Genomic DNA, 25,190 nt, shown 5'->3' with positions numbered 1-25,190 from the left:
GTTATTTCTCAGAGGAAGTCTTCTCTGTCCCTTCAATTTTGAGTTAGGCAATCTTTCTATATTTTCTCCATGGCTGTGAACTCCTGTATAAAAGTCAGTTTTTTCCTGTTGGTTTCTTCTCTTATGTTATAAAACTCTAAAGGTAGGGGCCCTGTTTGTTTTGCTCATGTTGTCCCTAAGGCCCAGCACATAGAAGGTACTTGACACATTGTGTTTGTGGAAGAGGGAACACACAAAAGAATGAAGGGATGAGGGCTCAGGCAGGATATCACTTGTGTTGATTGTCCACTTCCCAAACCTTCATCCTGAAGGAAATAATGCACTAAATCTGTAGTCAGATTTCTCTTTCATTTTCCACCAAATTTATTTTAAAATATTCATTAATTCCTCCATTTCCTGTTCTATTTTCTCTTTGCTCATTCTTAGGCAACTTAACTCTGACTTTAAAGAGAAAATTAAAAACACTGGGCATGTATCCCTGCATGCATGCTTCTGTTCTCTTTCTGTCTCAGTGGATGGATTTGCCTCCTGCCCAGCCCCTCTAAGCTCTCAGTCACATCCCATCCTTACCCTGTTGTCTTCACTTATATCGTCTTCACTTTCTGCTTCTTTCTCCTGTTTGTCAGAACCCTTCCAGGCTTGAATGTGTCTTTGCACATTGGGGTATTCCCATTCCTTTACCATCCGCCCCCTTCCCTTTATGCCATTTTTGAATATGTACCTCACACTGGCAATCTCTACGTCCATTTCAGAATAAGCTTAATAAAATTTGGTATATAGTCTGTCATTTGATTGTTCATGCTCTTTTTTTTGTTGTTGTTCATGCTCTTGAGATGAGTGGTTTCTTAATTATTAAATTAAATGGGTATTTTTCAATCTTGATTTACCACATTTGATTCTCTTCAACTGTATCACTTTCATTTACCTTTGAGGTGTCTTCTTGCTCTGCTTGTCCTTCCAATGCTGGTGTCCCCCAGTTTCCCTTCTCACTCTATGATTGTAACTGCATGTTGTTTTCAGTTATGATATATAGATTTGGGGGCCATCATGTTTTTATCGACCAGATCTGTGTCTCTTGAGAATCTCTTGAGATTCTGTGTAAATAGGAAAAAAAACTTTTTGTAGTAGAGTTGGGAAGAATTGCATATTTTAATTTATTTTTATTCTGTTTCTTTTTTATTTCTGCCTTTAATTTCTCTTTTGATATCAGGTATTTATTTGCAGGTTTTATTCCACCAGTGATAGTTAATAGTATACCAACATTTTCTTCTCTATTGGGAATTCCTCCCTCTTCTTTTTTCTCCCTTCTCCCAAGTTTCAAAGACAAAGTCTATGCTTTCTTTTTCTTCTGCATAATTTCCCCACAGCAGGTCGCAGTAGTTGACAGGAGCAGCGGGGACTGCTCTCAACTCAGTAAGAGTGATTGAAGAGGAGGAAATGGCCCTGTTTGCTGAAAGTAAAGAGAATTTAAGTATTGCTCATTCCTCTTCAACTGCTCTTACCGAGCTTTCTGGGTTCCCTGGGGAAGATGATGTTCCAGGTTGCTCAGTTCATCATGTCAGCAGTTTACCTGCAATAGCTTCCCACTCATTGCCAGTCCTTTCAGTAGCAAAGAATCTGCTAATAGAAAGTAGAGAAAGCAGCATAAGAAAGGAGGCAGTATAGTATAAAAGTTGTCTCTGGACTCAGACAGAATTGACACTTGAAAGCAGTGTGACTCTGGGCTCTCATCTGTAGAATGGGGATGATAATAGCATCTCATTGGGACATTAAAGCTTTGAATAAGATAACTGTGAAATTTTTAGCTTAGTGTCTGCTAGATGTAAAAGTTTGATAAATGTTAGTGTGAGTATATTGATATAATCAATACTACTTTGGGATTACATAAATACTGATGGTGACTGGGCAATGAGTGACTTGAGAGACAGCTAATGGAGCAGGAAAACAAGGACCTGCCAGATGGTCTAATAAGACCTTCTGTTACACCTTCCATGTGTAACAAAACAACTTGGAAAAGTCTAGTTTGAAGACTGACAACCACAAAAGAGGCGGGGCGTAAGCAGTTCTGGCCAGTAAGCCATATCCAAACCCTGTCCTTCTGACTCGAGCTCAGATTGTTCCTGTCATCACTGGAACCTTGTCCGTGCTTATGCTGGCTCTGGTGTGTCTTCCTGTGGTTTTGGCCAATGAGCCATGGCACTCCTTCTCAACTAACCTGCTTGGCTCGGTAGTTAACAGTGGCTCTGCTCCTGCTTAGTTTTGGCTCCAAGTTCTCAGTTTACTATTTGGCTCCATGCTTTCAACACCAATTCTGCCACCAACCTTGGCTTGTGATCCAAGACTTCCTCCTATTTATTTTGGTGGAGCATCAGTCTTCTCTAGTTATCTGAATTCCTGGTACTCTTTCCTAGAAATTAAAAATCTCACAATACCATAAATCCCTTAACATTAAGTTTGCAAAGAAAATGTAGCTATGGTCTTGAGCCTTGGGTTCATAGATTTTTATTACTGTTGAAGGTTTTTTTCTCCACACATAGAAAATCAGGATTACTGTACTTAGGCTTTTCTAAGCATTGGTGGGAGTTGCCTTTCAAGTTATATGGTAAAAAACAATTTCTAAATGAGAAAAAAAAATTGGCTATAAGTTTGCCTAACAGGTGTGTTCAGCATCATTCAATTTTATTAAGAATTTAGAGATAATGGTGATAATGTTATCTAACAATCAGTGATTGCCATGTGCCAGACAGGATTCTAAGCACCTTGCATTTAGTAACTCATGTTATCTTTCTAATAACTTTATGAGATGGTTATTAATCTCACACTAACATGAGAATAATAGGTCTCTGCAGATGAAGAAAAAGGGACAGCCAGATTAAGTAATTTGCCCAAGGTCACACAGCAAGTAAGTGTCAGTCATGACCCAAAACCAGGTAGTTTTGATCCTGACCCCTCAAAATGGCTACTGTGTCTCAGATGACACTGGTGATATGAAGACTACATATAATCTGAAAGGGCTTATGTCATAAGGTCCCTGTGGCGTGAGAGGTTATTATAACAGTGCTTCAGAGTCTGGGCTTCAAGTCAGTCAGGTATGGGTTTGAGTCTTGCCTTTATCTGTTGTTAGGCATGTGACTTTGGGCAAGTTATTGAAGCTTGCTGAATGTCACTTTTGTTCGTCTGTATAATATGTCCAAGCATTATTTTGATGTTTAAATGAGATAATGACAGCACAAATTGAAAATCTATTTTTACAATAGATGTATAAGGCAGCATGCACTATGTCCTGAGGGGTTTAAAGTAAATGGTAGGGTGTCTAAGGAAAAAAAAGGATTAATTTTTTAAAAATTTTATCATAGAAATTTTAAACACAAAAATTACAATGATAGAGTGAGTCCCCATGTGACATCACCCAGCTAAAACAAATTTTAACATGTTGTAAGAGGCTGTTGATCTGGACTAGGCACCAGTACTGGGAACAACAGACCAAGCCAATAGAGAGTTTAATTGTGGTAACTGCGCTTTGGTTGATTAGCCCTGTAGCCAGTGAACTAACTGTAAGCTATCAACTATGCTGTAGCCAATTGGCTGGTTGATGAACCAATCTTTAGTCAGTTGGGTTGTTTTTTGTATCTCATTTCTGTTTCTCTGTAAATGCTGCCAGATCACCCTGGTGGCTGAAGTTCTAGAATCTGTTCTGGTTCTGGGAGATGCCTGACTCATGAATCATTTTTGCTTTGCTCATATAAACTCTACTAGATTTAATTGGCCTAAGGAATTTTCCCTTTTAACACACTAATCTTCTTTGTCCTCTGCTTTTTGACTGGACTGTTTTAAAACAAATCTCACATTTTATATCATTTTAACCACAAACACTTCAGTACTTTATCTCCAGTAAGTAAGGACTTGAAAAATTAAGTCACAGTGTCCTTATCAGGAACCTAACAAAATTAAAATTATATTACCTATGTCTGTATTTACATATTTTTAATTGTCCCCAAATTATGGTTTACAGTGAATTTCATTTGAATCAATATCAAAACAAGTTTTATACTTTGCAGTTAGTGCCAACCTCTAAAGTGTCTTGAACCATGATTCTCCTCCTTCTCATAATAATTATTTTGGAAATCAGTACTATATTTGCCATGTAGAATTTTTCATACCCTGGATTTGTCAGATAGCCTGTGTGCGGTGTTTACTGATGCGCAGAGCCATATACTAGAGCACAAGGCACAAAGAAAACCTGGTGACTTTATTGAAAATTGTGATAATGTATGTTACAGGCTTTTGACATTCTTTTTTTATTTTGTAAGATATTTAGCTCCATGACTGTATTTTTTGGCATGCCCTTAGCTTTTGCACCTGAGGCCTGTGTCTCCCATGCCTTGTTTTGGCTGCAGCCATGCATGCATTTGTTCCTCTAGCCCTCCTGGGTCTTGTCAGCTGAGGACTAGATCCAGGTGCTAGAGCTTTGCTCCTCTCATATTGGCCAGGATCCATCAGGTCAGCACCTTCTGGGAGCTCTAAGTCATGCTAAATCTTAGATCCTAATCCAACTTGCTGAGTCAGAATTTGCCCTTTTAGCCAGACTTCCAGGTGACTGAAGTTGGAGGTGCTCTGATCAGAGGCATAATTGGATTCTGGTTTCTTATTTGGCAAAAATTCTTGTTAGGCGTATGGTGGATTTCATGTGCAATCACTTTAGGAGGCACATGGTGACTGGATGACCTGTTGTTAGTGATATTAAGATCGACCAGTGGATTCAGATGGGATTAGCTAATCCACCCATAAGATAGTTAAGAAGGATCACTTCTGAGAGTTCCCTGAAGCAGAATGAATAAGAGGGGGCTGTAGAACCCCACTGTGTGGAACCCCATCAATGAAACCCTGGGTAAGTTTCCTACCCTCTCTCTATGTCAGCTCTCTGTTTATAAACTGGAGATAGTAATAGTACCCATCTCTTTGGGTTGTCATGCAGACCTTTTTGGAACAGTGCTTGGCACAAAGAACACTCTCAATCAGAAATAGCATTTTTTTTTTCCCCTGGCTTTTTCCTTCTCAACTGTGAAAGCATCATAATGATGTCCTTTTCAGTCAGACCTTGTACACTGAGTGGCCCAGTGTTCTAGGTGGTATTCCTCAAGCAGAGGCAGAAAACGGAAATGCAGTGTATGGAAATTGGTGAGGAGTTTGAGTGGTTTGTAGAATGGCATGTTTTCAGTAGGATTTAGGGAAACCAGTTGCGGAAGGCTTGACTACAAGAAGTCTGTAGTATTTAGGGAATAGTGAAGATCTGAAGGGGAGAAGAATGTCAGGAACAAAGTAGCACTCAGCAAGGTTAATCCAGCACCCCTGTCCCTGGTACATTTGAGGAGAAAGGCATGAAAGTTGAAAGTTGTCAGAAAGATAATAGAGGCCTGGAGCATAGGGTTGGCATCAGGAATGGAAAAATAAAAATGTGGATGTGAGATGGTGGTAGTGTGAATAATTTGTGAGCATGGGTGTTGAAGCAGATGGGCATCTTTTGGTTTGGGTTTCCCCTACTTATTAGCTATGTGGCCTTGTTAAGTTACTTAATCAACTTAAACTCTGAGCCTTACTTCAAAACAAATCTATTTGGCAGGCTAGTTGTAAGGATTGGATGAGGGGATATGTGTTAAGTGCCTGCTACTGTGCTGGGCTTGTAAGTTAGCCTTTGGTAAGTGCTTGGTAAGTGCTAGCTATTGGACTGGGGATGTAGCTTGACTGCCATGCACAAGACCCTGAGTTTGAGCCTCAGCAAAGCACACATGCACACACACACACACACACAAAAAAAAAAAAAAAGGAAAAAAAGTCAAGCTAACAGTTATATTGCTAGGTGATTGGGTGTTTGGTTGAAGGAGAAGAATGTGGAAGAAACCCTTTTCTAGCCTCAAGACTAGGATAATTGGTGATATAGAAAGAGGGAAGAATTGGTTTGAGGTGGAGCCTTTACATTCTGTTTTAGGTAATGCTGAGTTTGAGACCCTGACAGGATATCTGGATGGAATGTGTTAGATTCGAGGGGTAAATTATGCATGAGTCACACTTGACTAGTCTCATTTTTCTTTTAGTTCAGAATATGATTTCAGGAATGTCTTGTGCTTTGTTTTTCAGTGTCTCTGAGATTTCTGACAAAGCACATGTTTTATCTTAACACCTGTTGGGAGTAGCCTGACTACAGGCAGTGGCTTGGGGCCTAACTGCCTCCACAGCAGCTGATAAGAAAACGTAATCTCCCTTCCTGCTTTTCCTCATTGCAGATTTTGTTGCAAATTCGAGAAAGCTGTTTGTTTTGCTTTTTAGCCACTTCAAAGTTCACCTTTTTCTCTCTCTGCACAGGCTGATGCTGAAATTGGGGTATTAATGGGTGCTATTTAAAGAAGCTCATTTATGGGCAATTAAATTACATGCCTGTCAGCCCAGATTTGATAGGGAATAAGGAAACCTTTTTTTTTTTTTTTTTAAGTACAATGAAGTTTAATTATATTCACTTTCCTTTCAACTCCTTTGTTAGATTATCTGAAAAGCAGATTTCTTTTTTTTTTTTCAAAAAATCTGTACTATTTATCCTTTTCCTCATGTTTACTGGGGGGTGCTGAGCTGGAAAGGCAGTAGGTATATTTAAGTTATATTTTGTTGACTTCACATAAGTTTTAGAGATTTTCAGATCAGTGGTTTTAGTTGTTCCAAGCACTGAAGAGAATAATCATAGCTGATGCTAAAACTAGCTCCTTTCTAGGTTGTAATCAGCATCTTAAATATTTATGTTTGTAGAACAGGAAAAATACTGACAATAGTTGCTCCTAACTTCTGTGTTTGTAGGTCAGAAGCTGCCCAGATCCATCATGTGTCCTGAATCCCAAAGTGAATATCATTTCATGCGGACTATTTATAGAGAACTTGTTAGGCAGGAGGGAGTTGTAAAGGGACTCTCTCATCTAGTGCTTTCTTCTTGAATAGCTTCATAATCTATGTAATGATTTCTGTCTTCTCTTTTTCTATGTAAATAAGCTCAAGTGCTTGATTATATATAACTGAATCCCAATATGCATTTGCTTATAATTGCACATGCAAATTTATAATGGCCAAACAGAAGGAACTAGTTTCCTAGTAAAGTGAATGTTACACAGCATATGGAAAAGTATCTGGCATAGAATGTTTAAATTGGACTGTTGGATGGAAATGAATGGATGATAAAAAGAGCAGAAAATGGGGAGAAGTGAATGAACCATGAAAGTTATCAGTAGAGAACTTATGAGAATTGGGTAGGAGTAGAAATCATTGACAAATTGGCTGGTGGTTACAGCTCTGAAGAGGATGCCCTTTAGTGCTGCCAGAGCCTGGCCTGATGGCAGTGCCATCTGGACCTCAGTGAAAACTCAGCCGCCAGTCACAAAGAACTTTCTTCCTATTGTGTACAGAATTCAGCCAACTAGGATAGTAAGGTAGGAAGAGAAATTGATGTTTTGTGGTAACCTAAGTCTAGAATAAGAGAATGGAAGAAGAATGGTTTCATGCTTTAAGAGAAATTGAAAGCTCTGGAGATAAAGGCTTTCTCTGCTTCTGTTTCTCTTGGTCAGTGGAGTGAGAGGATAAACTGCAAAACCATCCTCTGCTAATGAAAACTTCGATAAGCAGGCCAAATGATCAGCTTGGTTAGGTGAGAAAACCACTCAGGGGACGCCATCTTTCATGAACTTCCTATCCTGAATTGGAGGGGGAACAAGTTGTGTGCAAAAAACATGGGAAATTAGAAGGTACTTGAAGTATACACAAGTAGTAACTTGTTCCACATAAGTATAGAATAAAATGACTAGGGTCTGATAATAGATTGGGAAAGGGTGATTTTTGGAGTTGAGGCCTTTCCATCATGGACAGAGGTTGAGTTTGGCTAATAAATGTTCTTGAATTATTAAATAGAGTGTTGCTAGATTCAGTTGCTGGATTTTACCTAAGCTCACTTGTAGGAAGAAAGTATAATAAACCTGTGTGGTAATCCATGGATTAGGTGACTGTTGGTGGTTGCATTTGCCTATGTATATCATGAAAGAATGGACAGTGCTTTGTTGATTGTGTTTTTGTCACTGGGGAATACAGAATATAGGCAGAGTGCAGAGAATCAGGAGACTGAAGTTCTGAGCCTTCTAGCTAAACTTCTAACCATGGGCGATTCTAGGCTGAAGATTTCTTTGTACTAAGTTAATTAGATAGCTTTGTACTAAGTTAATTAGTTACTTTGTAAAAGTCAAAGGAAATGAGAAACACAGCTTAAGTGAACATACCAGAATCACTTGGGACCTAGAGACCTGAGATTGAAGCTGTACATGTTTTGTGTGTCTTTGCCCAGATGAGAGATATTGTCTTATGGTTTGATTTATAGGGATCGGCATGTGTGAAGGAAAGATTGAAAAGTGTTAGACTAGATAATTTCTAAGGACTTTTTCAGCCTTAAAGCTTCAGATTTCTAGGAAATGGAGCTTGGGCTTGGATACTTTCACAAAGGCATTTTATTTGCCTGGATGCTGTATAGCTTTCATATTTGAAGAAATAAAAATAGTAAAAACAGGGATTGTAAGCCTGAAAATTGCTGTATATATCAAGGAGTTCCTGCTTGACTGGTGGGTAAGTCCATATCTCTGGGGTAAATCACAGAGCTTATGTTTAAATGAGATAAAACATATTTTTGGCAAGGGCTTCTGTAGAGAATCAACTTCACTGTGACATGGCATACTAACATTCCATTGGTGTTGGGGTTTATTCTTCATTCTGGGTATTTTATTAATTTCATTGTTAACTAGCAACTTTACTTCCTCCTTTCCTACTTGCCTGCCTTTCCTTCTCTCTCCCTCCTTTTGTAGCAAGTACATTCTTGAGAAAATGCTCTTGGCTTGCTTTATATTATTAAAAATGTTAACCCTTGCATTGTTAAAATTGCCACCAACTAACATGTGGGGCATGTTACATCAGAAAAGAGGAAACCTAACTTGCTGGCTATTTGCCGCTTCCCAACCTTGGGGCCGCACATGGCTAGGATGGTGCCTGGCGATCAGCCAGAAGGCCTTACCGTGGGTTGTGACGAAAAATCGAACCACCTCTAGGATAGGCTCAGAACCCTTCCGCCTTCGTCTCCCATTACTGCCTATAAGATGGGTGTACATGTGAATTCTCCCCACCCTGCTGATCTTTATCCTGATTGGCTCCTGTACATTATATTAGCTGTGTGTGTTTTCTCAATAAACGAGCTCCTGCTTTGACTGCTCCTGCTTTGACTGGTCTCCCTGACATGTCTGATTGTCCTCTGGCGAGGGATGTGGGCAGTCAGTTGGCCCTCTCCTTTCTTGGCTCGTCCTGGTCGGGGCGTGCTCTCCCCATCTTTCCCGCAGGTCAGGAGGGAACAAGGGCTAAAAACCCCTATGCATCTAAACTTGAAATCTGTTTTGTACAAAGCAAAACTCTTTGCATGCATCAAGGGAAAAGCCGGTGGTAGGACTTATATGTGCCTCTAGACTGTAGTGGGAAATACCCATTTTGGGAAACAGTATGGATCAATGGGATTTTTCTCTCTGTGTAAAATTGTTATTGAAAGAACTTATTTTGCAGTCCTGAGGTAATAAATAAAACATTTATGACTTGGAATAAATTGAGAGCATCCCGTTACTTGTAGTAGTAGGCATGTTCATATTCTTTTAAAGCTTCAGGCAGTGACGTCAGCAGATTTTTTCATTTTCTGATCCAGAGGCTTCTGATTTCTGTCAAAGAACTCACATTTCAATATTGGTAGGTCTTCAGGGATCCTTTCTGATATGACTATGTTTTGTAGTGCCTCTTGCAAATTGTGTTTAACTTCAGTTCCCTGAAGATAGCTTGGAATTTTGGAAAGAACATGGGCTTAGAATTTACATACAGTTACTTTATTTGTTTGGTAACAGGATCTTTGGTTCACGTTCAGATTCTTGACCCATTAGCAATCTGGAATTTTCTGATGATCAGACTCAGTTCAACAGTTTTTGTGATTCCTGGAATGCCAAAAGGCACTCTTCACTTAGCCTTTTTAGAGGTTACTAGTGCCATTACATTTTACATACAGACATGCACACCTTCTGGGATCATCTTGATCTATATAGTTCGCATGGCAGTTCTGGGTTTTCATCCTGTTCTACACCATGACTCTTTTGTGCTTTGGTGGGATTCATACTGGAGAACCATCTCAGCTGATCTGCTAGTTCAAGAATGCCAGATACTCATACTAAGTATAACCTTCAGTTTTTCTTCCAGGACATAGTCTGCATATGTGAATATAGTTGATCCTTCCTGTTCAAACATTTGCCACTTACTTATTAACAAGTATTTATTGAGTATTCTCTGTCTATAAGAGTCTATGCTGTGGGCTGGGGAAGAGCGAATGGTGAATTATCCATGACTTCAAGAAGTTTATAATCTAAGAAGAAAGATAAGGCAAACAAGTTTGTGTGTGGTAAGGTGAGGGAATTGGTCACATTGAATTTGGAATTTTTGTTTAAAGTGAGGGATGAAATGTTCAAATCTTTGTAGGTATAAAGTCCATAGTGTCTTTTAGGAACAGGAAAACATGCATTTTGCTAAATGTAGAAGCAAGGACAAGTGGACTTGTGGGAGATAATCATTCTTAAAAATGAGAAAATTCTATAGTACATAGTAGTTCCACCCTTGCAAAGTTGTTAGAAAGATTAAGCATTTATAAAAACAATTGCCATGTTATCTGACTGTTATGGTTTGGATATGAAGGGTCCCACAACAGCTCTTGTATTAATGGAGAAATGGTTGGAGGTGAGATGATTGGATTGTGAAAGCTGTAACTAATCAGGCTTGGATGGACTGGGTGGTAACTGTAGGTAGGTGGGGCATGGCTGGAGAAGGTGGGTCACTGGGGGTGTGCCTTGGAAGCCTACTTCTGCTCTGGAAAGGTACATCTTCCTTGTGGCCTCTCCCCGCTTCCTCTCTCTCTGCTTCCTGAACCTGCCTTGAACTGAGCAGCTTCCCCCACTGAGCCCTTCCCCTGTGATGTGCTGCCTCAGCTTGGGCCTAGAAAAATGACGCTGGCCATCTCTTGACTGACACCTCTGAAACTGTGATCCCCAGTAAACTTTTCCTCCTCTAAGTTGTTCTTCTTGGGCATTTTAGTCACAGTGACAAAAAGCTAACTAAAACACTGGCAAACAGTATTGCTTTATGAATTTTAAGTTATTTTCTATTCTAACAGTGCTGCCATTACTGAATCAATTTGGGAATTTGTTTTTTGAAATAGTTTTCAGAGCTTGCTGTAGATCATCAGAGTATAGTTAGCCCTATTAGGGAAAAAATTACATCTGTACTGAACATGTATAGATTTTTCTTGTTATTGTTCCCTAAATAATACAGTTAAACAACTATTTACATAACATTTACCTTGTATATTAAATATTGAAAGTATTGGATTTTGATATCTATGGAGGGTAGAACCTATCCCTCTCAGATACTTAACGACTACCACATTTCAATGGAAGAAATCTTTTTTTCTTTAAGAATGTGTTTGATTTTTAAAAACAGACTCGTTCAGAAAATATCAAGATTCGTAATACTGTTCGGATATTGAAGTTAAGTATGATTATAATGGGATTTTCTTTTGTAGTATCTATATTGGTACATGTTCTGGCTTTCTCAAGGGAACATTGACAGAGTATTGTATTTGGGACAATGAATTCAGGGAATTAACTATCATAAAATCTTCTGATTTTTGAGGAGCACTCTGATAAATTAGGCAGTAGTAATAAGCTGAAGAGACCTGAGGACTTTCATATATTTAATTATAAGTTAGCCATCAAAATTTTCCTTTTAGCAATAAAGAATTTAGCAGGGGAAAAGTTCCAAAGTGCTACACCATTATTCTTATATACATTTGGTAGTTTTCTTTGGAGCTAGGTAAGTACACAGGAATCTGTGGCTGAAATGCAGCGAGGATGGTATTCTCTGCTTGTGAACCAGAGAAGTTTGTGGCCTTCAGACATCCATCCCCATAGTGGGGAAGGGACCTATAAGGAAGAAGTAGAGGAAATGGATGTGGATGGAGAGACAGGTTTGCAATTTTTAAAGGCCTAGAAGACTTGTGCAGAAGGATCCACAGGCAAATTTCATAGGAGATTGGAGGCACAGGCAAATTTCATAGGAGATTGGAGGAACAAGCAAATCAGCCTGCCAGAAAAAAAATTAAAAGGAAGTGGTTGGGGAGCATAGGGGTGAGTGGCTGGAAGCTGCATTCCCAGGATGGTGTGGGAGCTGGTGTGGGGTTAGCACAGTCCAGGGGAGATCTAGTAACCATGCCCAGGTTACTGTGGGAAACCTGATATTACATTATGACCCAGAGGTTATGGTGGGTTCAATATTTTATCTCACATTGTATTTAAGATTCTAAATGTGAAGTACCAAGTAAATTATAAAAGCTTATGAGCATGTTAATTATTTTTAAATGTTTTACTAATTTGTACCTGAATTTACCTCATCTTATAGAATGTTTTTTGGTTTTTTGTTGATGTTGAAATGATTCACTGGGAACATGTGATGGGGAGGGATGCAGGGAACAGAGCAAAGTGTGTTTGGGAGTCCTGAGTGGGCAAGGAGGAGAAGAAGACAAAGCTCTCATGCCTCCTGGGCAGTGGTGGGGCAGTCTTACAAGAAGCTGGGGCTTGGGCCTGGTTGCCAGGGCCAGCTGTGGGCCAGACTTCACTGGGGATTGGTTTCCCTGAGCTTTTTATCTTTTGAGGTTCTATGGAATATCACTCTCAGGTTTCAGATTGGCACTGTTGATAGTTCCCTTTGGATAGTGTTTTCCTATTGAAGCTGACTGTTTGAGGGGTTATTCTACAGCCTAGCTGTGGAAGAAAAGGCATCAAGCAGCCTTTGACTAGAACTATGGCAAAAACCCACAGGTTGTTTATATTCATTTCTTTTCCTTCAACCTTAAATATTAAAATCAAATTTGAAGTTACTTTGAAAATGCAAAATTCAAAGTCCTTACTGTTATAAAAAGAATCTAGAAAGTAAATATAAATAAAACAACCCTATTTACCTTTTAAATTCTACAAATTAATTTCCTTAACTGTTGTTAACCAGGTGATCAATGTCAGCAATGTGCATGAACACATACTCTCATGTGGGGAAGATTCTGGGGCCCTGTAGGCAATCAGAGTCATTCAGAGTGCTCTTAGGACACATTTTAGAGACCTTTATGTTAAATAGATGATTATATTCTGACAGAATGCTTTTTTGAAAGCCAGAATTTTGCCTCTTGACAAAATTTTCTATTTATGATATAATTGAGAGTCTGACAGTAATATAAAAAATAGGAAATTTAGGTAAAATAGTAGTAGAAGCAACTAAACATCAAACTTATTTCTGACAAATGACCTGATTGATTTCTACTAGATAAGAAAAAAATCAGGATATGTGTATATATTTTATTGTTGCCTAATAAATTGCCACAAACTTAGTGGTTTGACATAAATTTATTATGTCTTCTGGATTAGAAGTCGACTTGGATCTTACTGGCTGAAATCAGGTGTCAGCAAAAATTGCTATCCTTTTGGGGGCCTTAGGGGAAATCCCTTCCCCTGTCTTTCCAGCTCTAGAAGCTGCCACATTCCTGGGATTCTGGCCGCCTTCCCTCATCAAAGCCTGCAATCCACTATCCTTGTGGAGTCACATCTGCCTCTGATCACAGTTGGGAAAGCTGCTGTGCTTTAAGGCTCTTTCCAACAATCCAGAACAGCCTTACTGTCTCAAAGTCCTGAATTCAATCACATGTATAAAGTCCCTTTGCCATGTAAAATAGCACACCCTCAAGTTTGGGGCATTAGGATATGGACATTTTGTGGGGAGAGGGTATTATTCTTCCTACACAGTAGAAGCACTTAATGCAGAATTTCATATAGAGATGTATTTTTCAAATATGCCTATAACTTATCAGGATCAGCTCTTTTAGAAACTTTTACTTGGATATTTATAGGGAAGAGAGGCGTTTATTTGAAAAATAAACCCCACAAATTTTGTGTGGCTCTTAATCTCCTATGAAAGTTAATACTAATGTTAGTTCTCTTTTGTTTGCTTTGATAGTGATAACCTGCTAAGAAGAGCAGCCTGTCAAGAAGCTCAGGTAATGCTGTTTTTCTGTGATAAAATTAAAACTCCCCTTATCTCCATGGTGCAGGAAACCCATGCTACTCCAGGGATGTGCACAGGGTCTTGCGTCAGTGCAGTCTGGCAATTTTTTCCCACTATCAGGGGATGAATCAGGCTGAGAGCCAACTTGGAGTAGAAGGGAGGAAGTGAACCATCTGGTGAAGAACAGTTCTAACGCCCACCCCGTTAGGCTTGTTTTTCTGGATCACTCCCAAGAACACATAACTGGACTGGCTGAAGCTCTGGAAATTTGTTCATGTCTGCAGTTGTCCTTGAAAATCTGGCTAAACTCTGAATCATCTCTGATCCAAATAATCCCCAAGAGTATCAGTTTAGAGCAGGTGTTACCTCTGAAAGTCAAATCTTAAAATTGTTGATTCATATTTTAAAGCCCATTTCTTTAACACAGCGGATTCATACTATGAGCACTGTTATCAGAATTCCATGGGATTTTCCTTAAACTTTATTTATCTGGTTGTGGTTAAGTATAGTAGAATTGTAAATCCTTTTAAATTTAAGAGCACATTTTGTCCCTCCCACCCCCCCGTCCCGTTTGTATATTATACTTCACTGGTGAGTTTCTGTGACTAGTTCCTTCTTCATTATATGTCATTTAAACTTATGAAGCCAGAAATGCCCCCCCCCCAACAAAAAATAGCTCATCAAAATAAAAAAATGGCAAAAGAATGGAGCATTTAGTGGAAGTAGGTGGCAAACCTCATGTTTGTTTCTGAAATGTTTTCATGGATGACAATGACAATCACAACAGGTACTATTAATAAATTCCTGACTTTACTGATTGTTATCTGTTCTAAATCTGTTTGAAGAATTTGATTTTAAAATATCTCATGATTCCAAGTTTTTCATTCAAATAAACTTTAAATTTTTAACATAATTTTTAGTTGACACAGTATTTGTATATATTTATAGGTCACAGTATGATACTTTGATACATGTATGCAATGTATAATCAAGGTAATTATCAAGTAAATTTTAATATCAAATTCAAGGTGAGTCCTACCTCAGACATCCTCCCTTATTTAAAGTAAATGCCTCCACCTCTGTTCTGAATTCCAGCTCCTCAATATTTCAGGGACAGTGTTCCTTTAATTTCCTCCCTCTCACATACTGACCTCTCTTTACCATTCTAATTGTCCCCTTCTCCAGCACATGGTTAGCTCCTGCCACCTGACAGAATGGAAGTGGATTCATCCTTATAGTCTTCTATAATTACTTCTTCCATGTCCTTTTTTCAGATTAAATTCTTGAAAGAATGATTTAAAAAAAAAATCTCACATAAACTCAACTCAATGTTATCTCACATAAACTCCTTAATACACTGTGAATCTGAGACTGAAGTTGCAAGTGAATAAGCATTCCAGAGAGGAAACCAGGACAAGAAGGACTAATCTAGGACTGTAGATTTGGAAGTGGGCAGGCCAGAGAACTGGGTTAATAAAATTATTTTTGATCACACTTTAGATGAGTATGGGTAGAAAAAGAAAGTATTGCAGTATTTAGAGATTTGGCAGTAAAATATTAAGGTCTAAGGAAGAGTGAAAGCAATAGAAATGATAATATAGCAGAAACTTTTTTTTTTTTTAACAAAGAGTGTTTAAGAAAAAAGAAGGGATCTTGTTTGTTTGTTTGTTTTTAGTAAGAAATACTGGTGAGGACTTCTAGTGGACTGTCAGTAGGGTAAATTTAGAGTGAGTTACTTAATAAAAGATCTTTGTATAACTTTCTTTCTTCTCTAGTCTTTACTTTGTACTTCTACACTAGACTTCTGACCCCTTAACCCAGATTTGTTCCCCACCACCCAAGAACTAATTTGTTTTCTTTTTGTGCTTTCCAATTCTCATTTTGTCAACTGTCTTCTCCAGTCCAGACATTGTAGCAGTAGCTCTCACTTAGTTCCCATTTTAAAATCCTCACATCTAGTTTTTTACCTCTTAATTCTACCATATCCTTATTGTTCATAAAGCAGAACTTGGGGTTTTAGAGCTAGATAAATGTGAATTCTAGACTTGTAATTCAGTAACTCTGTGACTTTGAGTAACTTAATCTGTTGTAATCTTGGCTTTCTAGTCTATAAAACTGAAATTGCATTAAATCTCCTTGGTTTCTCAGAACTAAGAATAATATATGTGAGGGTGGCAAATGCTAGGTGCTTAGTAAATTACGAGTTACATTTCTTGTCCCATGCCAGTTGCTGCTATTTTAGTTATTATACAGGGTTGCAAAGAAGAGGAGACACATAGACTATTAGGTTTAATTTCAATATGTATGAAGCTATGAAGATTAACTGGCAACCCAAAGATTTCTCATGAATAAGTTTTAGTACCAAACTGAAAGAGAAAAAGATGGTATTCTGATAAGACACATGGGTTGAACTTCTCTCATTACAGCCTGTGGCCTTACTTGTTATGTTTATAATAATTTTAGGCATATTTTATGGAGAAAAACTACCTCTAGTAGGTGAAGCAGGATTTTTTTTGTCATTAATGTTGCAGGGTTTTTTGTTTGTTTGTTTGTTTGTTTTCTTTTTTGTTGTTGTTCTTTATGGGTTTTGTCAATATGAGATTGTGAATAAATATTTGTTTTCTCCAGAGTATATCACATGTCTGTTAGAAGTAAATTCTTTTGGAATGAAAAAATATATGTGATCACTAGCTGAATAAAAGGACATTTACTGAAAACTTTTCTTTTTTCCTTTTCAGGAGTTTGGCAATCAATTAATTCCTCCCAATGCGCAAGTGAAGAAGGCAACTGTCTTTCTCAACCCTGCAGCTTGCAAAGGGTAGTTCAGTTTGTGATTTATTATATGTTCAATGTTTCTAAAGGGGGAAAAGAAATCACAGAATTTCAGCCAGCTAGTTAGTCTGTGTGGAACTGGAAGAGCTAGGTTTAATACCCTAGTAGCAAAAAGATACATTTGCGGTGTAGCATTAACAGTTAATGTGAAATAACTATAAAGGTAATTGATGCTTAGCAAACTTGTATAATTGAAGTTTAGTAATCATTCCAGAATTAACACTCACAAAGAAGTCTAATCTGCTTGGAAGTGGTCCCCCTGGGGACAATGCTCTGCTGTGTGGCATAAATCATTAGACCATCTCTGTAGACAAGATGTTCAGAGATGGCCAAGAGCACCGTGTGTTTGCTAAGGCAGAACATTCTTTCCAAAAGGAATGGACCTTGAGCTAGGTCTTGGTGCATACTTGCTATTCCCAGCTAAGATAATGGCCCATGGGGTAGGGACCTAGAGACAGACGTGACCCATTATGTGCTTTTAATGTCACAGAGCAGTCTGTAACTGTCATTTAGGGACTTGTAGGAATTAAGATGTGAAGAGTAATAGTTGGGGCTTTGGTAGCTAATGATGTGTCCATGGAGAAGGGGTGCGGTGGGGAGGAAGTGTATAGGAACCTAGTCTGTTGGTGACAAAAATACCATGGGCAGAAAAAACAAGATAGAACCTTGTTTTATGATGTTAACTGGATGCTGCTCTCATTCATTTGAAAGGGTGAATATAAAAATCTTGAGAGCTTTGGGGGAAATAATTTAAAATTTATTTTTAAAAATAGAATGAGAGGATTGAGGGGGAAATGAACTATTCTTTTTGGCTTTTCTGAGGATTGGGCAATTAATAAACATGTTTTAAACTGGATCTCATAAGACCTAAGTGAAATGACATTAAGAATAATAATAAAAAGTATAGCTGGGGTTGTACTCTAAGGGGAAGGCTACTGTTGTCTAGAGCAACATTTGGCATGGGCTCTGCAATTAGTTCCTCTGGGTTTTTCTGGGGAGTAGTGAACCTGACTTCACAGAGATGAGGACGAGTCATGCTTTCCTTCTTAATCAGCAGTGTAGGGTATTCACCTACACATTGTCTAATGGGCTTAACATTATATTTGCCAGGCTTTATTGGAGCCACCTGCTTGCCCCCATAAACCCACCAGTCAAATGCCTTGATCACTGTTGTTTAATGCCAGTTATTAAATAACCAAGAAGTAAATAAGTCCTAATGCACTATCACCACCATACCCAAGGTAATTAGTCATTGGTGGCCTGCAGGGGAGAAATTATGGGTTTCAGAGTTGAGGGACCTGTCTATATACTGTTTTGCTGCTCACTAACTCTGGGATACTTTGAAGTTACTCTTCTTAAAGCCTCAGATGTTTACTCATCAAAATAGTGATGTCACATAGTGATATCAAAATAGTGATAGTACATTCCATATTGATTAGGTGTCTTGAGTATTAAATGAGACAATGCCTGTGAAGTGTTAAATGCTATTTCTGTTTCATAGTAAGCTCCAGTAGAACAGCATAGAGGCTGTTGTTGGGTGCAGAACACTTGCCACTCTGCTGTCCCACCCTTCCCAAGAGCTCTGCACTTTTTCTGCCAACTTCGGTGTAACTCTTCTGTGCTCTATTCTTTTAGAGACCTTTTAGGTTACTACTTGCTAATTTCTGATGAAGAAGTTTATGGCAGTTTGCTTGAACTATAATCAGTTTCTTCGAGTTTGTATTTCTAAGAGGTACATTTTTTGATGCTAGGGATTAAAGGTAGGCCCTTGAGCATGCTAAGGACTCACTCTATAGCTTAACATTTTTTAAATTAATAATTTTTTTTCAGAGAAGCTTTATTTTTATTTTATTTTTTTTGTGGTGCTGAGTATTGAACCCAGGACCTCGACCTCGTAGATGGCAGTTTTAGGTTCAGCTTACATTTTAACATGTAAATGTATTTGCATTTTTAAAGGTGGTTCTCATTTGAAAGTATAACCTCTATCTAAAGGCAGGGCTAAGATTCTGTCACTCAAGTGGAGTCTTTCCTCCCTTAAGGTGTTGCCTGTTCTGACAAGGTGAATCCCTCCATGCTTCTAGGATGCAGTTACTCTGAAACTCAGGAATTTTTTTTTTTATAAGCTTTCACTATTTAATTGCACCATCTTTATCATTGTGGCTCTGCTGTGACACATAATTTATAATTTATCATGTAGCTATTTCATTATGTAGTACTGGTTTAAAACTTCAGAAGAGCTTTAAGAAATAAGATAACTGTGTATTTAGAGTTAATAAATAATACATTAAAGAGTAATTATTTTGTGCGTGTGCCTGAGCCTGGAAATTGCTGTAAGTACATAAAGTTTTTATTTAGCCCTGGTGCTATCTTGCCCTTAATTATATAATAAATAATGTATTTCTTACTGGTAACACTTCTTTTTCAATCTTTTATATAGAACATTATAAGGAGACATCTTCACCTTTATATTAGGGCTTTACTGAACCCAGGACATCACAAAAATATATGAATAAACATTAAAGGTTCAAGTCTTTTTTCTTGAACTCAGAGGAGGTTATGGATTTATTGAGATTGATATGGCAGATTGAGACTTCTCCAGAGTTTTGCTTTTAGGAAATAAATTTCTACTTTCAACTGCTCCATTCTTATTACTCCAGCAATGATAGCAACCCTGGAAAGAGAACTGTTTGCAGTATCATTGACTCAACCCTTTATTGCTGGGTTAAGCCCCCAGAAATGCCGAACTGGAAAGGAGAAATGGCCTCTTAGCCTTTTATGTTCATTCTGATAACCTTGCAGAGCAGTAGACAAGGTAGACTGTATTTTATTTATTGTATGCTCAGGTAGGGCTTGATGGTTCTTATGAAAATTTGTTCAGGTTTCTCAGTTCTATTTTAATTCATAAGAAATGTTGTGTGTTCTGTATGCCATTTGGTGATTATATCTTTTTAATTTACAGGATATTGAATTTGGTCTCTTCATAACTATACATGATTAACATTAGTGGCCTTTGAGTTTCTTTCTAGTATAAAAGTCAAAGAATGCATTGTTGGTAAATAATAATAATAATAATAATCTTTTTTAGAAAGAAGTTGCATAAATATAGATATAAAAATTTGATGTTTGACATTGAGTTTTTAAAAGCATTATTTGTTTTGTTAGGCGATAATTGGAAATATTTGGGTAAAAGACTGGTCAGCTAATTGGTATGGTTTAACAAAGATTTGTCTTTGAGATTGCCGTTGTGAGGGTTTGGGTGGGGCGGTTTTTGCAATTTCTGCATCCCTTGATTCCTGGACAGTTTTGAGTCCTGACTAAAAATGGGACAAGAGTTCACTATCAGAATGACATGCATCATAGGTTTAAAGTACACAAAGTACTTCAATTGTTACACAAAGTACATAAAGTATTAAAGAAATGTAACAATGACTTTCATTTTTTTGAGAGAGAGAGAGAGAAAATTTTTAAAAAATATTTATTTATTTTTGTTTTTTAGTTTTTGGCAGACACAACATCTTTGTTTGTATGTGGTGCTGAGGATGGAACCCGGGCCGCACTCATGCCATGCGAGCGTGCTACTGCTTGAGCCACATCCCCAGCCCCAATGACTTTTATTTTGAGACATCACCATTATGTCATATTCTTTTCCTCAGAATTTACATGCCTATATTTGGGGCAGGTTTATTCACTCATTTTAAGTTAATTCATCCTGTACTTAGTGAGCAGCTTTGAAACATGTCATGCATGTTTCAAGGATTAAGGAGGTTTGGCATCTGTTTTTGCAGAACTTTCAGGGTAGTCCTGAAGACAATCATGGAAATCTCTAGTCCTCATCACTGTGAAAGTTTCTAATGGGGTGTGGAAAGTGAAGAGGAAGTGCAGAGGAGGGCATGACTGAGCCTGGGGCTTGGGGTCAGCTTCTCTCCAGTTCTCCCATAATTACATTAATTTTGAATATTTCCCTTTCTTGGCAGAATGGAAAAGATCTTTGATTTTTCTCCAGGGATTTCACTACAAGTTTAAAACTCAAGATATGGAGATACTCCTAGTATTAGAAATTGTCAAAAATGATGTATTTCTTTCCAAATGCTTGTGTTTATTAAGATAGAATTAAGCAATATTCTGGGGGGCTGGGGATGTGGCTCAAGAGGTAGTGTGCTCGCCTGGCATGCGTGCGGCCCGGGTTCGATCCTCAGCACCACATACAAAGATGTTGTGTCCGCCGAAAACTAAGAAATAATAAAAAAAAAAAAAAAGCAATATTCTGTTAAGTCTGTTCCCTTGGGCTGAATGATATTGCAGTGGATACCCTCCCTTTCTTCCACTAGAATAAAAGAATATACCAGGGAGTACAACTAAGGTCCATGAGGATAAATAGTCTTTGGCTCTCTGTGATGTTGTGTCCCCAGCTCCTCCACCTATGACCATCACTCAGTAGGCGTTCAGTGAATGCATGTTGAGTGAATTGGCACTGTTGTTCTGAGTGGGGCCATATCTACTGTCTCATCTTCCTCAAGAGGAACACACATGTGCACTATGGGCATCCAAAATGGATAAGAGCTGACTGCATTAGACAAGGGACACACTGCTTTGCTCTCTGTAGAAATTCATACTCATCAATAAACTTCCCATACCTGAACAAATAAAGAAACATGTTCCTTTGTCTTTCTTATTCTACTCCAGAGAAGATGGTTGGGTTTTTTGGAATCCTTCCTTTTGAGTATTATGTTAAAATATTATATTTCCCCCCCCTTTGTCTGCAGCAAAGCCAGGACTCTGTTTGAAAAAAATGCTGCCCCGATTTTACATTTATCTGGCATGGATGTGACTGTCGTTAAGGTGAGAATGCTCCGGAGTGTTGATTTTTGCCAAAGCCATCACCCCTTTAATGTATCTTCTGCTCTTGTCTTCTTAACAGAAATCACTTGTCACTTAAGACAAGAGCAAAGAAATCAGTGTTGTATTTTGTTCTGATAATTAATAAAAGCAGTTTTGTTTTTTGTGACATTGTCAGCTTTTCATTTTCACAACAGGATTAAGTGGAGGCATGGAGACCTTGGCTCCTTTCATCTGAGACAGGAGATGGAATTATCTCTTGAAGGATACAAGTTGTTGTAGCTGACAGAATTCTTTCCTCAAAATAGGAAACCCTCCAGTTTTAGTAATTTAATTTCTTGGTGGTGCTACAAATATATAAATGTTTTTCTTTCTGGTAAGGAATTATCTATGGTGAGAAATTAGCATTTTCAGATTTAGGTGAGAAGAAAATGGAAAAAAAGAAGAAATTGTGCTGTTTCAGAAGATGCCGGAAGTCCCTACTTGTTGAATTTTACATATATGGGTGCCTACATTCCATAAGGTGTTTCCAAGTTGGTTGGTTAACCTGTTGCTAGTATTGCACACTTTGACTAAATCACAGAGGTTAAAAGGTGATTTAGTCTGATTATATACAGGTTAACTCTTTTCCAACTTTTCTGAGACATCTTCCAGTTGTTTGTTTTTGGGATTCGAGAAAGGGGAGGATGACATTTGAGTACCTGCAATGTGTTAGATTCTAGGTAAGAGACGTTAGAGTAGTTACATGTAAGATTGATATTATCTGTTCTTTGAATGATTGATTGAACTCATGAGTAGAACCATCTGAGCTTCGAGTTTTCTTTGAAGGGAGATTTTCTTTGTATTAAATTTCTTTAATGGTTCTAGAAGTACTCAAGGAATTTGTTCATTTCATCTAAGTTTTCAAATCAGAGGGGATCAAGTTTTACATAATATCTTCTTTTTAAGTTTAAATTTATATAGCATCTGAAATGCCTGTTTCATTCTTCTTATTGTTTAGTTTTTCCCTTTTTATTTTTTTCCCCTTAGGAGTCTTATGAAAGGTTTTCCACTATAATTAGTCCTGCCATCTTTTGGCTTATTCTTATTTTCGTGGGAGATTATATTTTATTCATTTCTGGTCTGTTATTATTTCCTTCATTCTATTTTTTTTCTTGCCATCTTGGCATTATAACTTGATGCTTATTTATTCATTCTCATCTTTATTTTGTATTATATATATTTAAAGCTATAAATTCTATTCTACTGCTTCAGTATTCTATAACTTACTTAAATTTTTTTTCTTAAATCCTTGACATTGAAGACTTTATTCCTGAAGATCATCATGTCTGACAATAAATAAGAGGATAATTTTACAGATGGAGAAATTCTAAAACAGAGAAAGCAAATAATTTATGTAGGTGAGCCATTATGCCATAGGTAAAAATACACAAAGAATTTTTGACTTTAATGATCCATTATTTTATGTTGAAATGTGTTTTTTAGTTAAGGAAATTTTCTTTATTCATTTATCCATTTTTGGACACTTAGTTTGCTTCCTATCATGGCTATTGTGAATAATGTTATAGTGAACTTTTAACTTTGACATATAGTACTTTCATTATCATTCATTTCTAAATATTTTCTAATTTCACCATGATTTTTGCTTAATTTGAGCTATTCAAACATGTTTTAATTTCCAAATCTGAAGTTTTTCTTGTTATCATTTTGTTAGATTTTTGATTTAATTTCATTGGTAAAAAGGTAATCAATATAATTTCATATTTTATTGGAATTTGTATTATAGAACAGAATGTGGTCTTCTTTCATTAATGTTCTGTATATGCCTAAAAATGATTCATATCAATTATTAGGTACCAGGTCCTGTTTATGTTCATTATGTAAGATCTGTTCATTATGTGATTCAAATCTCTATCTTTCCTGGATTTTTTCTGGTTTAACTTGTCTATTTCTCTACATAGTTTTGTCCATTTTTGCTATACTTTTGACTGTTGCTGTACTTTTACCTTTAGGGATGTCATATAGTTGGAATCATACAGTGTGTAGCCTCTTCAGGTTAGAGTCTTTCATGTAGCACTATGCTAACTGTTGACTTCTCTCATGTAGCATTTTACCTTCCTCCGTTGTCTATTTGTAACTTTATAAAGCTCATTTCTTTTATTCATAAAAGCTATTTGTTGTAGCTAAATAGTATTCTGTCATCTTGATATACTGCCATTTATCCATTTACTCACTGAAGTATACTTAGATTGCTTCCTATTTTGGCAGTTATGAATAAAATTGCTACAAATGTGTACTTTTTTGTGGACATAAGTTTTTAAGTCATTTGAGTAAATACTTAGGAATGCTATGGCTGGATAATATGTAAGTCTGTTTAATTTTATAACAAACTGTCAAACGGTCTTCCAAAGCATCTGCAACATTTTGCATTCTGTTGTTCTGCATTGTCCTCAGCATTTGCTGTTTTCTCTTTTGTATTTTAGACATTTTAATAGAGATATAGTGGTATCTTCTTGTTTTAATCTGTAGTTCCCTGCCTGATGACAGATAATGTTCCCATATGCTTACTGTCCATCTGCAGATCTTGATGAGGCCTCTATTCAGATCTTTGCTCTTTTAATTGGGTTGTTGAGTTTTAAGAGTTCTTTGTATTTTTTTAAAATAAGTCCTTGAATAAGAAATGTATTTTGTGAATATTTTGTCTCTGTTGTGTCTTGTTTTTCCATTTTCTTAATAGTGTCTTTTTGTTGTTTTTTTGTTTTGTTTAGTGCTATTAGGAATTGAACTCAGGGGTACCCTGCTGCTGAGCCACATTACTAGTCCTTTTTATTTTTTATTTGAGACAGGGTTTCTCTGTGTTGCTCAGGCTATCCTCTAATTGGCTATCTTCCTGCCTCAGCCTCTGGAGTTGCTGGGATTACAAGCAATGCACCACCATACCTGGCTTGATAGTGTCTTTTTCAGAGCTGATGTTTTTCATTTTAATGAAATCCAATTTACTAACTAGTTTTTTGTTTTGCAGTGCTGGGGATGGAAACCAGGGCCTCCTGTATGCTAGACAAGTGCTGTACCACTGAGCTATAACCCCAGCTCTGTTAATTTCTTCTTTTATGGATCTTGCTTTTGGTAATGTAGCTAAAACTTCATTGTCAAGCCCAAGATCTCTTAGACTTTTTCCTACATGATCTTCTGGAAGTTTTATTGTTTTGCATTTTACCCTTAGTTCAGTGATCCACTTGGAGTTAGTTTTTGTGAGAGACATAAGGTCAGTAACTGGGGTTTTTTTGTTTATTTGTTTTGTTTTTTTGTGTCATTAGGCTGCTTTTTTG

General features: G+C 37.4%; 1 protein-coding gene across 5 annotated transcripts in view; it reads left to right on the top strand.

Moving 5' to 3' along the window:
• Positions 1-25,190, top strand: part of Agk (acylglycerol kinase) — a 76,503-nt gene that overhangs the window by 9,282 nt on the left and 42,031 nt on the right. For all 5 annotated transcript variants that reach the window (XM_026405401.2, XM_026405402.2, XM_026405398.2 and 2 more), the window contains exons 3-5: positions 14,146-14,185; positions 16,932-17,011; positions 21,789-21,864. In XM_026405401.2, the coding sequence (XP_026261186.2) occupies positions 14,146-14,185; positions 16,932-17,011; positions 21,789-21,864 (196 nt within the window). The remainder of the gene's footprint in view (positions 1-14,145; positions 14,186-16,931; positions 17,012-21,788; positions 21,865-25,190) is intronic.

The sequence above is a fragment of the Urocitellus parryii genome, chromosome 3, assembly GCF_045843805.1.
Source record: "Urocitellus parryii isolate mUroPar1 chromosome 3, mUroPar1.hap1, whole genome shotgun sequence".
Lineage (NCBI taxonomy): Eukaryota > Metazoa > Chordata > Mammalia > Rodentia > Sciuridae > Urocitellus > Urocitellus parryii.
This window is presented reverse-complemented; position numbering and strand designations above follow the sequence as displayed.